The sequence below is a fragment of the Aulonocara stuartgranti genome (assembly GCF_965226115.1).
Source record: "Aulonocara stuartgranti genome assembly, chromosome: 7".
Taxonomy (NCBI): domain Eukaryota; kingdom Metazoa; phylum Chordata; class Actinopteri; order Cichliformes; family Cichlidae; genus Aulonocara; species Aulonocara stuartgranti.
The window spans coordinates 43,734,347-43,751,210 of NC_138945.1; the positions used below are offsets into that span (position 1 = coordinate 43,734,347).

A 16,864-nucleotide genomic window follows, 5' to 3' on the forward strand; every position below is an offset into this window, starting at 1 on the left:
CATTTCACAAAGTCCAAAATTAAGAAACGCCTTCCTGAATGTTCATACAGAAGGTTTGCCACTGGTTACTATCAAGACCAGGAAGGCCAACATAGATTTTACCAGGAAAAAAAGTCAAAAAGAGCTTGCCCAAATGAAACCCAGATTAACTTGAACCAAAATGATGGGATGAGAACAGTATGGAAAAGGAAAGAAACAGCTCATGATCTGAAGCATATCACATCAACTGTTGGCCATGGCTATGTATGGCTGTTAATGGAATTGGATAAGAAGTGTTTATTGATGATTCATCTGCTTACATTTAGATAATGACCCAAAGCAAACTGCAAACATGATTCAAGAATTTCTTAAGGCAAAGAAATGGGATGTTGTTCTTTTGTCAAGTCATATACCTGAATCCTAGACTTAGGGTTAGGGACTATAGTTAGAATAATGGTTATGGTTAAGGGTTAGGGTTTAGTGTGTGGTGTGATGGTGTTTCCAAGTCGGAAAACTATGACATCACAACAATAAGATTGGTTGCAGTACTTGCAATGCTGAACTTGGACCAACAACTGTAATAGTGTTCCAGGAAACACAACAACACTGGAAATGAGATCATATACTGTGAGATAGGCCTCAAGACAGATATTTCATTGAGTCTCTCTCTCTCTCTCTCTCTCTCTCTCTCTCTCTCTCACACACACACACACACACACACACACACACACACACACACACACACACACACACACACACACACACACACACGGCAAAAATAGTAGCCTATAGCATCACTGTGCCAAACATGCACAATCATTCAGTGATCACGTCCTACTGACCAGCTTCTAATGTGTCACACACACGTATTACAGAATGAGTGGACATTTCCATCATAGAAGTGGTAACAAATTATTTAGCCATCAGAAGTTTAACCTTCAGGCATTGCATTCAGTAGACACTAACGACAATGTTCTAGCTATTGCTATTAGTTATTTATTTATTTTTTGCTTTGATTTTAACAGAATTTAAAACACTGCTGTGCTCACTAACTATTCTGTAAGTCGCTCCCTAAAAGACAAATCTTTGCATCGTTGAAACCATAGGTTTGCAGGCATTTTACACAAATGACAGAGAGCAAGGTTAGGAAGTCATATTTCCAGCATTTATCCCCACCATCAAAAACTCCGAAAAAGATATTTTAACCAGTGGAGACTAAAACAACTTAGTCAGATACCAGAAAACTAAATTATGATATGTAAGCACGTAATTGTCTGACTTTTAATATTTGTGGCAAAAACAAAACAAAAACCACATTCAGACTTACCCATGCTGTACTTGGCCTTGCATTTTGTTCTTTTTAGTATTTCAAAAACCTGTAAAGGAATTAAAAACATGCGTCTAAAAGTAATGCACAAGGAGAATATCAGCCTATACATTTTTATTTCCCACACAATAATAAAATTATACAGCACAGATCAAGCCTGCAACTACAACAAAATTAAGTTATTTACAGTTTACAGTTCTTCCCAAGAGATACTACTACTACTACAACTACTACTACTAATAATAATAATATTAATAATAATAATCATTATTATTGTTTTCTATTTTGGGCACGTATCTCAGGATAACCTGTAACTGCAGGGTGTCAATGGTGTTGATGGCCTATTAGCCTAGAATTTCATATACTTCAAACCTAAAATATCAATGTTTGAAATGTGCATTTATTATGGAAAATACCATTAAAATAACTTCAGCAAACATTGGTTAGTTTCTTATACACAGTATGAGTGCTAGAGGAGTTGCGAAGGCTAAAACATGCTGTCATATTTTGGTGTTGTTGATGCACAAACTTGGACTTACTATTGAACTCCTGGTTTTGCTGTCGAAGAAGTAATCTTTGTCTGATAGGTCAAATCTGTCAACATACACATAAAATAAAAATTTAAAAAAAATCAGGCAAGAATCGATCAAGGCACAAACATAATACCAGGGGTGTCGAACATGAGACCTGGGGGCCAGAATCAGACAGGGAAAGAGTCCCATCCATCTCATCTGACAGCTTTGAAAAATGTGCAGAAGGGTGTCAATTCCCCCCAGTTGCCATTCATACTACACACATAGTAATTAATGTAAACAAAAACAATATAAGCAAAAACAATTAAAAATCAGAAAAGTTCCTGACTTTTTCATTTATCTCGTTGGGAGGGGAGATTTTCTGTGAATGAATGAAAATTACACGTGGGGAGTGATGTTAGTGAAAAGGTCACCATCTCCCCTTTTTTCAGTGTAAAGCCTGCATCATTTATTTCACTCTGTTAGGTTCTGGTCTCAGATTAAAATGTCTCATGTTTTACTAGCAAGAGTAGCAATTTTCAGTGCGGTTGCCCCTCTGTTGGTCTTCCTTGGTCTCCTTTGCTCTTGGGGCCTCTGGATGTCTGGAGCCTTGATCTCCTCCATACCTGCTTCATGCCCTGGTGGGCGGGGCTGTGGCTCCCCACAGCCTCTAGCAGATCATTACATGAAGGAACCTTTTAAATACAAGCACGCTCTCACTCACAGGTGGTTTTTGGCTGCCACCTCGAAGCACACTGTGCGCTGTCGATCTTACGTGCTGCACAATAATACTTAATATTTAGTATTTACTGTTATAGTCCCATAGATCATCGTGATGTTGTTTATTCTATTGCTCTCTTTTTCTTTGCTTGTTTTCTCTTTTTTCTTTCTCAACAGGTGATCCAGGTGATTGATATATGTATTTTTTGTCTGTTTGTTTTGTTGGTTTTTGGTTTTTACCCTTTATCACCGTTCCTCTTCCCCGCTGTTTTTCTTTCCCTCTTTCTTTCTCCCTTTTCTTTTCCCCAGTCAAGTCTGTCCCGTGTTCAGCAAATGAAAATAGAATAAACAATAAAAGCAAAGGTGAATCAAATAGACCAAGACGGCAAGGCTGGGATGGTCCATTTGGTAAAGTAAATCCGTTGGGCATCTTTCTTCGCCTTTAGACAATAATTCTGATGGCAAAAGAGCCAAACGGGACAGGCAAAAAAAAAAAAAAAGCAATTTTCAGTGCATATTCTCTGAAAAACCTAAAGATTATAGGATTACACTAACCCTGAATTATCTCATGCAACAGAAGGAAACTGCTGAAAAATAAAAAGAAAAAAACCCCAAAAAACTTTGGATGATATTGAAGTTGCTTTGAAAAGAAAAGGAGAAAAAGGATCTGTCAGCATATTCTTGAGCATTTAAAAAAAAATCACATTGTTGACAAGTACGCTAGATCATATGGGATCAGTTCTTTTCCATTTAGTAAAAACATGTACTTACAGGTGTTGCTTTTCCCTAGAGAACGTGTGTGACAGGTGTTTGACGTTCTTGGGTTGATGTTCCTCAACATGTGGGTGGAGGGGCTCCAGAATTTTACTAATCAGAGTACTGATCTTCTCCACAATACTGTTTGACTGCTTGACCTCATAGACCTTTCAACACACACACAGCATTTTGGATCAAATGAAGGCGTTTATTTTATTAATAAGTTTTAGAACAGCCTAGAGTGCATGAACTACTTTTTCAGCATCACTCTGAGACAGGATGTTTCTCGTTTTAGAGATGTTCCACAAATGTTAGAAAGCAGTCCTACACATTTGTTTAGTACAGTACAGATCCTGGTCAAAACCAACTCTGAGATTCCTCACAGTGTTACTAGAGGCCAGAGTAAGCCTCTAAGAATTTTAGGACTGAATACAGTAACCTCATTATTGTCTGAATTTAGAGTTAAACCTAAATAGTTTGTATATTTGATACTGACTCTAAACTGCCCATTTGAAATATATAACATAGCATAACCTGGCATTTTTTAACTAACATTTTAAAGACTTACTTTTTTGGTGGGCATCTTTAACTTCATGAATTCGGCTTCTCGACACAGAACGTTCCAGGGAGCATGTATTTTCACAAAGTACACTCCTGGAATCTTGCCCTAAGAGGGAAACAGCATGCAAAAGCAACTGTATAAAACTCCCATATAGTTCATTTTCAAAACACAGATAGAGAAATCAAATAATACTGCACATGTATGGCTTCAGATCTCTCTCGCTCGCTAATATGATATCATTATACTACCAGTCAAAAGTTTGGACACACCTTCTTATTTAATGGTTTTTCTTTATGTTCATGACTATGACTATTCAAAACTATGACTGAACACATATGGAATTATGTAGGAATTATGTAGTAAACAGAAAAGTGTGAAACTCAAAACGTGTTTTATATTTGAGATTCTTCAAAATAGCCACCATAATATGAATCCTAACAGTTGTCAAATAGGACTGTCAGCTGTGCACCATCCTGACTTTTACACAACACAACTGATGGTCCCAACCCCATTAAGAAGGCAAGAAATTCCACAAATGAACGCTGACAAGGCACACCTGTGAAGTGAAGAACTAGTCCAGTTACCAAAGCAAAGGGAATTCCTTTGGGGAATTTAAAATATAACACATATTTAGAGTTATTTATCATTTTTTTCTTTGCTTCATAATTCCATATATGTTGCTTCCAGCATTCCGGCTCCAATAGTTGGCAAACTTCCCTTTGTGCTGCCTTGATCTTGGCCTCTGGTCTCCTTCTCCATGGCGGGTCCTGCTCCTTGTGGCTGATTATCTTATAGCCTAGCATCTCTGGGATGACTGCTGCCGTGGTGTAGATCAGCTGGTTGATTTCGATGATGGTCACAGTAGAGTTGCATTCCAAAATGCTGCATTCACATCTTCCAGTCTAGTAGACCATCAGAGGATATTCCACATAGTCTTGGTGATCAGCCACAGAGGGTCCAAGTTTACAGCTTAGCCACGATCCTATCTCTCAGGTATCTCTCAGGTCTTGCTACAACACGACTTCAGTTGTGCTTGGGGCTTGGTACCCAATCTCATGTGGGGATGATGATATTTCCCCCCGACCTGATGTCCTGGCTCTCCCTTGGTGTAGCATTTGTGTTGTACCTCATTGATCTCCAGTTATGAGAGCAGTTTCTTCTTCCGAATATTGGAACACTGAGCTACTGCATATTGTTAAGTAAGTAAAATTTACTTATATAACACAAGACAGGAATATATTATAAAGTGCTTTACAAAGATATTACAAATACAGTTTAGTCACACAAAAACAACATAACACACAAAAACATTATCCAATATTTTGTTATGCTTGTCTGAATTGACACGTTAGATTAAATCTTACATAGTTTTGGTGCTAAGGTTCGGAAGCTTCCCCTTTAGTTTTCAGACAGGTACATGGTAGCAGTTTCAGCAATCGTAAGGAATAAAGGATCTGGTTTGGAGAATAAGGGTGAAGTAGCTGATGATATAAGTGGGGGCCTCTCCTTGTAAGGCCATGAACATAAGAGTTTACGTTTCATGCCTTACAAGGATTTTAAATTGATATCTAAAACTAAGTGGATGCCAGTGCAGACTCTTTAACAATGGGGTGATATGAGAGAATTTGTGAGTGTGAGTTAAAAGTCTTGCCGCAGCATCTTGGATGGTTTAAAGGCGATTTATCAAAGCTTTTGACAGACAAGAAAAAAGGGGCATTACAATAGTCTAACCGAGAAGAGATGAAAGTATGAACAAGCATCTCCATTTCAGGTTTAGTGATATTACTTAAGTGAAGAAAGCAAGAGCAGGTCACAGATTACATGTAGGCATCAAAAGCCAAAGACTGATCAGAAATTTACTGAGCAGTAGCTTTTACAGCGGATGAGAAAGCTCCCAGATGTTGTCTAATTTGGGGATTAATGCTCTCTGGAGTCATAATTAAACAGCCTGTCTTGTTTGTATTAAGCTACAGAAAAATGTTTGCTGTTCAACCATTTATTTCCTTAAGACGGTCCATTAGAATGGATAGTTTGTCCAGTTCATAAGGTTTGAAAAAAGGTACAGTTGAATATTGTCTACATAAAGATGATGAGAAATGTATTTAAAACTAAAACTAATTCAGAACTAATAATCTAGCGTAGTGGTAGAATATACCATGAGATATACATATACACCCACCAGTCTGTCAAGCTAATCAAGTTTGCAGATGACACCACCGTTATTGGACTCATCTCGGACAGGGATGAGTCTGCCTACAGGAGGGAGGTTGAATGTCTGGTGTCTTGGTGCAGCCACAACAACCTGGTGCTGAATGCCCAGAAGACAGTGGAGATTATTGTGGACTTCAGGAAGCACACAGCTCCACTCCCCCCCCATCATCCTGACTGACACCCCCATCACCTCTGTGGACTCATTCCGCTTCCTGGGTACCACCATCACCCAGGACCTGAAGTGGGAGCCCACCATCACCTCCGTCATTAAGAAAGCCCAGCAGAGGATGCACTTCCTGAGGCAGCTGAAGAAATTCAACCTGCCAACACGGACGATGATGCAGTTCTACACTGCAATCATCGAGTCCATCCTCACCTCCTCCATCACCGTGTGGTACGCTGGAGCCACTATCAGGGACAAACAGAGACTGCAGCGTGTTGTGCGCTCTGCTGAGAAGGTGATTGGCTGCAGACTCCCATCTCTGCAGGACCTGTACACCTCCAGGACACTGGGGCGTGCAGCTCGGATCTCAGCTGACCCTTCTCACCCTGGACACAGTCTGTTTGACCTGCTCCCCTCAGGCAGGAGGCTCCGGTCCATTCGCACCATGACTGTTCCCACCACTAACACATGACCCTACGCTGTGTTCACTGCATCATTCCATGTTTGGCACTGATCACCACCTGCACTCATATATATATCATGTATATATCTATCTACTTAGCACTTTTAATTCTTATTCTCATTTTTATTTTCATGTCTATTTAAGCTTAATTTGTAACAGTATGTTTGCACTGAAGCACCGCAGCAATTTCCTAATGTTGTAAACCTGCTCAACATTTGGCAATAAAACCCTTTCTGATTTCTGAGAACAGCAAGGAACTTAAAACAGATCCTTGTGGAACACTGCATGTGACTCTAGCTACATCTGAGCAAAACGTTTCACATTGAGACCAAAAGTCTTCTAACCACAAGAAATGAAGTGAACCACTCCAAGAGCTCCCTGGCCTCTGGTAGAGGACCAAAGCCCAAAGGGGTGAAAGGGGAGTTGGGTTTCCTCCTTTTTAATGCTCTGCTCTGCTTCTGTCCGAAGTTTTAGCTTTAGCAAGTGAAATGCATGCTCAAGCTCAGGTGACTGACTTGGCCATTCAAGGATATTCCACTTCTTTGCGTTAATAAATTCCTAGGTTGCTTTGGCTGCATGTTTTGGGTCATTGTCCATCTGTATTATGAAACGCCGCCCAATCAATTTGACTCCATTTAGTTAGATTTGAGCAGACAGTATGTCTTTGAACACCTCATTCAGACTCAATTCATTCAGCTGCTTCTGTCCTGTGTCACATCATTAATAAACACTAGTGTCCTAGTGGGACTGGCAGCCATACACCCCAAACCATCACACTGCCTGCGCCATGTTTTAAAGATGATGTAGTTTGCTTTGGATCATGAGCTGTTCCACACCTTCAAGTACCTAGCTTTTGTATTTACTTTCATGGAGTCTTCTATTTATGGTAGATTTGCATATTGATATGCCTACCCCCTGGAGAGTGTTGTTCACTTGGTTGGCTGTTGTGAAGGGGTTTCTCTTCACCGTGGAAATAATTCTGTGATCATCCACCACTGTTGTCCTCTGTGGACGTCCAGGTCTTTTGTGTTGCCGCATTCACCAGAGCTTTCTTGTACCAAACTATAGTTTGCCACTCCTAATATTGTAGGAATTTCTCGGATGGGGTTTTTCTGTTTTCACAGCCTAAGCATGGCTTATTTCACCTGCACGGAGAGCTCCTGTGACCGCGTATTGTTGGTTCACAGCAAAATCTTTCACTTCCAAGCACCACACCTCTGATCAACTCCAGGCATCTTCTTAATTGATAATGAAATAAAGAAGGAATTGCCCACAACTGCCCATGAAATAACCTTTGAGTCAATTGACCAGCAAGCATTAAAGCATGAAACCTTTCATCCAATTTGAATGTAGATACCCTCAAATTAAAGCTGAGACTCTACACATTATGTCCATTTTATAACTGTAACTGGAATATGTGTCAGTAAAAAAAAAAACAGTAAAAAACATCAAAACCTGCGTCAGTGTCCAAATATATATGGGCCTAACTGTGTGCAAAATACGGTACTAGAATTACTGATTAGGAAATACTGATGTCACCTGAACACCCCTGTGTCCCGAGACTAGACTGGTGTTTTACTGTGTATTCTGTTTCAGGAAAATTGATCCTGTAGTCTCTCTCTTCCCTGTCTGTTAGTTCAAAGGTCCAACTTACTGGAAATTTACAAAGACTGGGGATTTTTTTCATTAAACCAGAATTAACCTAGTATCAGCTAATACTGGTAGTTACCAAAATGTCAGAAATTAGATAGTGCCATGTGTAGAAAACCAGGAATTCAGACTCTCTGTGGTGCTCACAACCTCAGGTCAGCTGTGGAGAAAACTATTTTCTATTTTTATTCTGGCATTAGGACATCTTATACATAGACAGAATATCAGTTTCCACTTTTAAGTGACTGATATATAGATACAGCTAAACTGCAACCCTGCAAATAGTTTTACAGAAACTGGCTGCCTCTTAAAATATTGCAGACATTGAGAAACGGTTATCTTCTAACGTTTGCAGTTAAATATAAGGTTTATATAAGTTACAAGGTAAATAAAAACCACTGTGCAAAAATATAGTAGTAATAATAATAATAGTAATTACTATTATTAGACACTGTCATCACTAGACAGAAATTTCAAGATCAAGTCAAATTGTAAATCTGCCAAAACTGTGAAACAGTGTAGCAGTGCATTCACATAGTTCGCAATTAGAACATCAAACTGCAATGGAAATTACTTTTTTCATGCTCAGATCAGGCATTTCTGGCATGGTGCTTCAAGAACCACAGTTTGTGATCCAGTAGGTGCTTAGTGTAAAATGGCAAATTTCGATCCTCGTGAAAGTTCATTGTTGACTTCATTGTTAAGACTTATGGTCCAGAGATCTCTCTAACAGGTCTATGAAGATTCAGTTCAGGTGTTTTTGTTTTGACCCCTGTGTCATCCGTGTACCTGGGAGCAGTATCTGGAAAGAGTTCAGGATTTGTGTTTATACAGTAGTTGATCACTGCTGGAGTCACCAGTGAACTCATGGCATAGCTGCAAGCACATGTGTTCTGTGAGGTGAGGTTGCTTTTGCTGTTGTTCTGTCCTTTAACAAGGACACCAACATAAAAACACACCTTCAAATATATGATGACATCTGTATGGACATTTCTTACAACATGAATAAGTTCATAAATTCTTTCTATTGACATTCTATTGAGTTTAAAGTTTGTGTGTTCAAGTGTGTTTCAGTGGATTAGTGAAGATGTGTAAGAGAGAAAGGGTGAGATGCATGAAAGTGGAGATTGTGACCTGCAGAGCAGTATCATTTCTGTCTCTCTAGTGCATGTGCAGATCTGCTGTTCTTTATGGTGAACAATAAGCTGAGTGGAAAAATGCTGTTGGCCAACAAGCCTTTTTGAAAGCCTACAGACATATCTCTCATGGTAGGCATGTCACACTTAGCACCCCTGAGGGTCATTCTCGCAAATGATAATACGTGAAGGGCCATACACAGATACACCTGTTTGACTGCTTGTAAACACACATATTAACACACTCAATTAAATAGCAGCAACTTAAGTCAAGACAACCCTTTAGAAATTCAAAATGAGCATCAAAATAACCCCCCTGTCAGGAGCCTTGAAAGTGCTTATGAGTGTAATGCATATAGGTTTATGAGTGGTTTCATTGTGGAAGCATTCCCATCACTAAATGAGTCATGAGTCAGTCATCATTTTCTGCAAGGGTGATAATAAGTTTAAGGAGCTCCTCTTTATAGTCTGAGGAAGTATCTGCCAGTACAGCTTCACAGCACTGGTGATGAGCCAGTATGTTAGAGCTCTAAAACTGCAATGGCTCTAAAACCAAAGCAGCAAACTTAGAGCTAAAAGTATCAAAACAAAGAAGTAGTCAATTTAAAGTTATGCCTCCCTCTAGGGGAGCAGGTGATGGTTTCCTATTGAGGCAAAGAAAAATGATTTGGCTTGTACTAAGAATATTCACTTCCTTCTCTCATAGGCATTAAATTTGTGCTTCTTTGTTACTGAAACTATGAGATATGTCATGATATCGATATTTTAAGTTTGGTTATAGAAAACATTATATAAAATATAAAAAATATTTTATTTCAGATTGTGACACTGGGAGTGGGTGTAAAACTCATTTGGATGAAGTTTTTTTTCTTTTTTCTTTAAAAAAAAAAAGCTAAAAAAAGCTTAAATGTGTTTTTCGGCCTTGAAGATATTGTGTGGCTAGCTCCTGTACCCAATTTAAAGGTTACAAGGGCTCAAAAATGCTTGGAATAATAAGATGAATTAAAAGCATCAAAATTCAACATATTCAAATGTAGTTTAAGGGCTTGTATACTGAAAGAAACTGTCATTGTATTAGGTTAAAATTTGACATGACTTCATTTAAGATAAGACGTACAAAAAAAGAAAGAAAGACAGAAAGAAATGAGCTTGGTTGGAAGCACACACTGAAAAGAAGTGACCAAATGAGGCCAGTTAGTTTTTGTAATAAATAATTATTAGAACTTACATCTTCATCTTTTTCCAGCTCTAGCCCCATGTCTCTCAGTTTTCCTTCAAACTCCTCTCGTCTGAATGCCTTCTGATCCTCCTGGCTATTGAAGATTTCTCCTGAACAGCCCAACTCCATGTCGATAACCGTCGATGAATGTACGGAGGATGAGTCTTTCGTCCTTTGTGTTTGCTTGGCTTGGAGCTTTTCGCCACCACTCTGAGGACCATGGCGGAAGCTGCGGGTAACAACATTCTCAGTGAGGAGATGCACTGACTGGCGAGTGGAGTGGCTTCCACTCGACTTCTTCACGGAATAGGTGAGCACGTAGTCAACACGCCGTTGACCATCCTGGAAGAAGAGCCCATGATGGGAGCGGGTATTTTCCTCTGGAGTTAGAGCCTTCAGCCGCTGAAAATACGCAGATTTAAACCACACATGTAAGAGCGAGAGCCTAGGGAACATGATTTATGCATTTATAAGTTGACAAGAGGGACTGCAAGAAATGCACACAGAAAGAGATGGGGAGGATATCCAACAAGAAGAACTGCACTCAAATCAGGAGTGTTGCCATTCAGTGTCTGACACCATTGGATCACCAGCAGGGTTCGATGATGTAAACATTTAACAGTTTTGTTCACATATGTTGTTTGTTTGCTTTTTAATACACACAAAACCATATATCATGGAAAGAATGTAAAAATAGCGAGATTTCCTTTCTGGACTTGCACTTATCAAGCTATTCTTTTACTGAGCTTTTGTATGCCAGTACCAGCACAGAAAACACAGTATACACCAGCTACAGTTCAGTGCAGTGTACGACCTGCAGAAGGAACTTCATTTTAATCCTTCTCATTACTTAAAGCAGCAGTATCTGCCTTAAGTAATGAGCAGTGCCGCAGAGTGGCAATAGCACTCTTAAAGACCGTATCAGTGTAAAAGTTTTGGTTGTGTTCAACAAGGACTGCTGACTATTTTTATTTTTTAACCAGTATGTTGAGTTTTAAATATATTAAAATAGCTGTAATTGCTGCACAAGATCATCAAAAACTATGGCCAATCATCAGTTGTTCAGTTAGGTCAGTGAGGATGAAGTATTACATCAAATCCAAGTCCAAACTATTATTAAATAGATGTTATTCCGTGTCTTTATTTATCTTGCCTTATCTGTCCTCCTACTCTCTCTCTTTCAGTCTCTGTGTCTCTTGCAGAAATGCTTACCTTAAACTTGCCGTGGAAGATGACATCTCGTAGAAAATGCGGTGTCTGTTGCTCAGACCCAGAGGTTTGAGAGAAGTTGACTTGATCTTCTACATTCTCTGTCATTGTCCAGGTAGAAAAAACGGTAAACTTATGTGGTGAAGAGTTGTTTTCTTACAGAGAATAGTCCTGGTTCTGCCTTAGGTCTCTCTGTGTTTGCCTCCTGTTTGAGATTTTTCACTATATGACTCTGCTGGGCTTTGATAGCCCCGCCTCTACTCTTATTTTTCAGTGACTTGCCACTTTTCTGTGTTTGTCTTCCTTTAAAGCTCTGTGTAAAGCCCTGTTTTTCTCTGGATTGTGGTGCTACTAAAGCGAGTGAGCAGCCTTGTTACTTGAGATGCATTCTGCAAGCCAAGATCTAAACTTAGACAACGATAAAACTCTGATGAACACAAGGTGCCCTGCCTCACTTTCTCTGTATTTGCTAAACTGTACCAACCTCAATACACAGTGTGCCTCCTTCTCTCGCAGTCTCCTGCATAGCTCCTTAGTATTGCCGTGTTAATAAGCAGAGGTGTGGACTCGAGTCACATGACTTGGACTCGAGTCAGACTCGAGTCATTAATTTTATGACTTTAGACTTGACTTGAAAAAATGTTCTAAGACTTGTGACTTGACTTGGACTTTTACACCAATGACCTGGGACTTGAATTGGACTTGAACCGGTTTACTTGAAAAGACTTGATATTTCACCCCAAATATAAAATTTAACATGCATATTATATAGAGATTGAAAATGTGACGTCATTCACGGGTAGAACCGCAAAGGATTCTGGGAACTCGTGGCAAGCGGTACTAGCGCACGCAGGCTTTCAATTAAAATCAGTTAAACAGCGATAAAAAGAAACACAAAAATGTCAAGAAGCTGTTGTATTATTAACTGCAATAGCCGGTCACATGACAGCCACGGGAAGCCGACGGGTAAAGAGATCGGTTGTTATCGGATTACGTCGTGGAAGAGAAATTGTTCGAGCCATGTTTCCGAAGTAACAAAGAGGCGACTGGATTGCAGCCATTCAAAGATCAAATATAACGTCCTAGAACCCTCCAGCTCACAGGTTAGTCTGCTCCAAGCATTTACACAAAGGTCAGTCTGCTGTTGTAGTTAATGCGTCATTTTTCTTAACATAATTGGTGATATAGGTTACAAGCAAGTCTGGCGCTGAACAGAAATTGTCGCGCTATGCTTCTTTGTTTATTGTGCATAAATAGTGAATTGTCCTGACACAATATTGCGTTTCGCCTCTGTTATTATGGTACATTGACAAAAACATATACTTTTATTCACAGGATAAAACAGGTTTTTTGTATCACTAATTGCCCAGTACGATTACAGCATACAATATTATTGTCACTGCTACATTTCTGTGATGCTACCAGAAATTATTTCCACTACTAATTAATTACCGTTGAGCTCAAAGGTTATATTAATAAACGGTTAACGAATGTGTATTTATGACGACGATTTGTGAGACTGGTAAACTTATGATATGTACGATGGTCTTTACTTTCTACACGGTGCGTTTCAAGGTCCTGCACCCATCCGTCGGTAAACTGTACCTGGGCTTGTTGCAGTGACCGGAAGTTACTAAACTTCATGAGTGTGTGCACTCACTCCAAGAACCGTATAATTATAAATATGCATATAAATATGCTACGATGAGATAGCTGACTTCATCTAACTAGCAAATGTTTTCCAGGCTACGTTGGTGATACAGTTTTTTTTAATGTGTATGATATTTTTGTCATGCGATTTTAAAGCTGGTCCTACAACCGCATCCAAGAATAACATGCAGCTTATCTCAGAACTGTCGGTGAAAATTATTCTTGGAGCTAGGTTTAATTGAGCTGCATTTTAAAGAGGTGCAATTTCACAATTTGTGTATATTTTCTAAGTTCACTATTTTGTATGTGTTGAGAAAAACACAGATTTTAAAATTACATGGTCTAATATTTACATTTAGCATAACTGCAACATTATTTTTTCGTTTGTTTTTTTTAAAGACTCGAAAGGACTTGAAATTCAAAGTTTCAGACTTGTGACTTGACTCGGACTTTTACACCAGTGACTTGAGACTCGACTCTGACTTGCCTGACATTACTTGAGACTTGACTTGAGACTTGAGGATAAAGACTTGAGACTTACTTGAGACTTGCAAAACAATGACTTGGTCCCACCTCTGTTAATAAGTAGTTTTGAAGATTATTAGCACGTGTTATTTATTGATTTATTTTATTGTTTGCAACTGTTTTCTCTCTAATACTGTAATGAAAGAACAACCAGCAGCCGTTGTTGAATAGTTTAAAGGATATCTATCAAGTTTTGTCTGCTCAATTAACTCAGGGTCATAAGGAGCTGAAGCTTATCCCAGCTTTCATGGGGCAAGAGGCAAAACATACCCTGGACAGGTCACCAGTCTCCCTAACCTAATTCATGTCTTTGGACTGTAGGAGGAAACTAGAATACACAGAAAGAGTCCACATAGACACGGGGAAACATGCAATCTCCACACAGAATGAACGCAGCCTGAATCTGAACCCAGACCACCTTACATGAAAACACTGTGCAACAAAGTGTTTCATTGGTTCTGTGCAGGTTTTTAGTCATCCAGGTAGACCGGGGAGCCTGAAAAGAAAACGAATGGACTTCCTTAAGTTTCTTGAAAACATCTTACCTTTCATCTGAGAAGCTTCTAAAAAATAAAAAACCAAAAGAAGTCCAGTCACCTTCCTTCTAAGCTTTATTTTGTTCAAAATGTACAGTCAAGTCTGCTTGCAATTTCAGTGGTATTTGTTCAATATATACAGAGGTCAAGTACAGTTTTATAATAATATTAAAAACAGTTCTGATATGATCCACATTACATGAAGGCAGACATTCTCCTTTACTGTGTAGCCGACCACGGTCTGGAATACACAGTAAGTTACTCCTATTAGTAATAATAATTGACTTGATTACTGTCAGTGCGAGCTTTTAAAGTGGAGCTCTACAGTCTTGGGACACTTTTCCTCAAGTATATAAAAAAGTTATCAAAACATGACACTTCAGTGTAATTCTGTGTAGATTTTCCTGTGTGAAGCTGTTCCAGGAAACTGTCCTCTCTTCCATAATTGTTTACTTTGTGAGAACTAGGATCCAAAAACTTTCTGTCCAACCTCTCATTCCTGACACTTCAATCCCACAAGTTTATGTAACACAGCAGCAACATCCGCACTCAAGTGTATTTTTAGACTTTAAGAGTAAAAAAATATACACAGAATCAAGCAAAGGAAAGCAGAGACCTTGTAGAGCACAGGCTGTCGAGCTCTCAAGGGATGCCATGTGTCCGACTCAATACTGGGAGCAAGATATAGGGGTTAAAGGTCAATTCTCACAGGGAACAGCAGGAAGTGGTGTTTGTGTTCACATACTGTAACTCAGCTTTTCTAATAATTGCTTAAAACTTTGTGTACATCAGTCAAATTATGTTTCGACCAGCTGGGGTTTTGCAGGTCACACCTTTCTAAGCGTCTGAGACAAACAGCAATCAACAGCTTGTCTTACTAGAGAATTGGGTAACCTTTATATTACAATACAAAAGTTATAAACACTTACCCAGAAACCAAAATGTAGTTAAGACATACTTCATGCATTACAACAGTAAGTATCATTCAAAGAACAGTGCAGATTCCTATGAACAGACCGTATTCATATATTTTATGAAATTATGAACCTTACAGAGGATAAAATTAAATCATCAAATATTCAAACCAGAGGACTGTAGAATTCACAAGGTCTTGCTGGTTAATCAGTATTTTCTGAATACCTTTAAATCAAAACCATACTATCCGGTTGTTCAGTGATGACGCGACGAATCCTACTTCCGGGTCTAAAGTAGCCTGCGTTTAATATGGCTTTTGTGTTGTTAACATGTTTAATGTTTTGTATTTTCTTCTATTTAATCTCAAAAAGCTCCTAAAACAGTCAGTGATCCCTGTTGACCTCCCTCAGCTTTTATTACCGCTAATCATTTATTTAAGCTCAGTTTTTAAAACCTTAGGATGTAACTACAGCACAGCCCATGCAGCAGTATATGAATGACTAACCTCGTATTGTGGATGGATTATCTCAGTTGTTCTCCTGGCTGAAGTTTGGTCCTTTTACAGCATCCTGCCATGCGATTACATTTGTTCCTGACCACCGAGAACACTCACGTTAACTTTTATCGAGTGGAAAAAAAGTTAGCTTGTTTATATTATGCTAACATAGCTGTGCTAGCCCAACTTCAGTAACCCTACAAACGTCACTGCTTTTTAGTTTTCTGTCTTCATTTATGCTGGAAGTGATAACAGAGCTATACGTTTTAATTTGTTTCCAAAACCCCACAGTCAGGACATGCTATATTGTATTTAGATAGAAGCTAGCGAGCTAACTCCCTGCTAACTTCTAACTCCGTTAAATGTCATAAATTCCGTTTTCATGGATGCCTGGATGTTAAACTCAATTGTTACACCTGGTAGAGCAGAACGCTGATCATTTTATTAAAGATGAAAGACTTTAGACAGTTTTTCAACTCTCAGTAATGCCATAGTGATCGTTTGATATATGGACCTGCAGCAGAGTTTAGACCCAGACATGGCTAGTGACGTCAGACTGAACAACTGGATACTACAGTGGTCTCCAACCTTTTTTGCACCACGGACCGGTTTATGCCCGACATTATTTTCATGGACCGGCCTTTAATGTGTTGCGGATAAATACAACAAAATAAAACTAGTACCGGTACCGAAAAAAAGAAGATTTATACATAACACACGTGAAAAGACCCAGCAAAACCGAGTTAACGATCAAAACGATAACAAAATAACGCTGAAAACCGATAAAAACCCTGAAAACCATACATTTCACACCTGAGCCTCAACTCTTGCGGCC

General features: G+C 39.0%; 1 protein-coding gene across 2 annotated transcripts in view; it reads right to left on the reverse strand.

Moving 5' to 3' along the window:
• ano1b (anoctamin 1, calcium activated chloride channel b) overlaps window positions 1–12,409 on the reverse strand; it is a 38,083-nt gene extending 25,674 nt beyond the window's left edge. The window contains exons 1-6 of one of the 2 annotated variants that reach the window (XM_082540266.1): window positions 11,911–12,409; window positions 10,708–10,927; window positions 3,863–3,961; window positions 3,310–3,461; window positions 1,846–1,900; window positions 1,307–1,355 (exon numbers count right to left, since the gene is read on the reverse strand). In XM_082540266.1, coding sequence (XP_082396392.1) covers window positions 1,307–1,355; window positions 1,846–1,900; window positions 3,310–3,461; window positions 3,863–3,961; window positions 10,708–10,927; window positions 11,911–11,936 — 601 coding nt within the window. In that variant the 5' untranslated portion in view covers window positions 11,937–12,409. Of the gene's footprint in view, window positions 1–1,306; window positions 1,356–1,845; window positions 1,901–3,309; window positions 3,462–3,862; window positions 3,962–10,707; window positions 11,101–11,910 lie in introns of both variants that reach the window. The other variant, XM_082540265.1, reaches the window with a different exon arrangement.
• Between the last annotated feature and the right edge of the window lie 4,455 nt (window positions 12,410–16,864).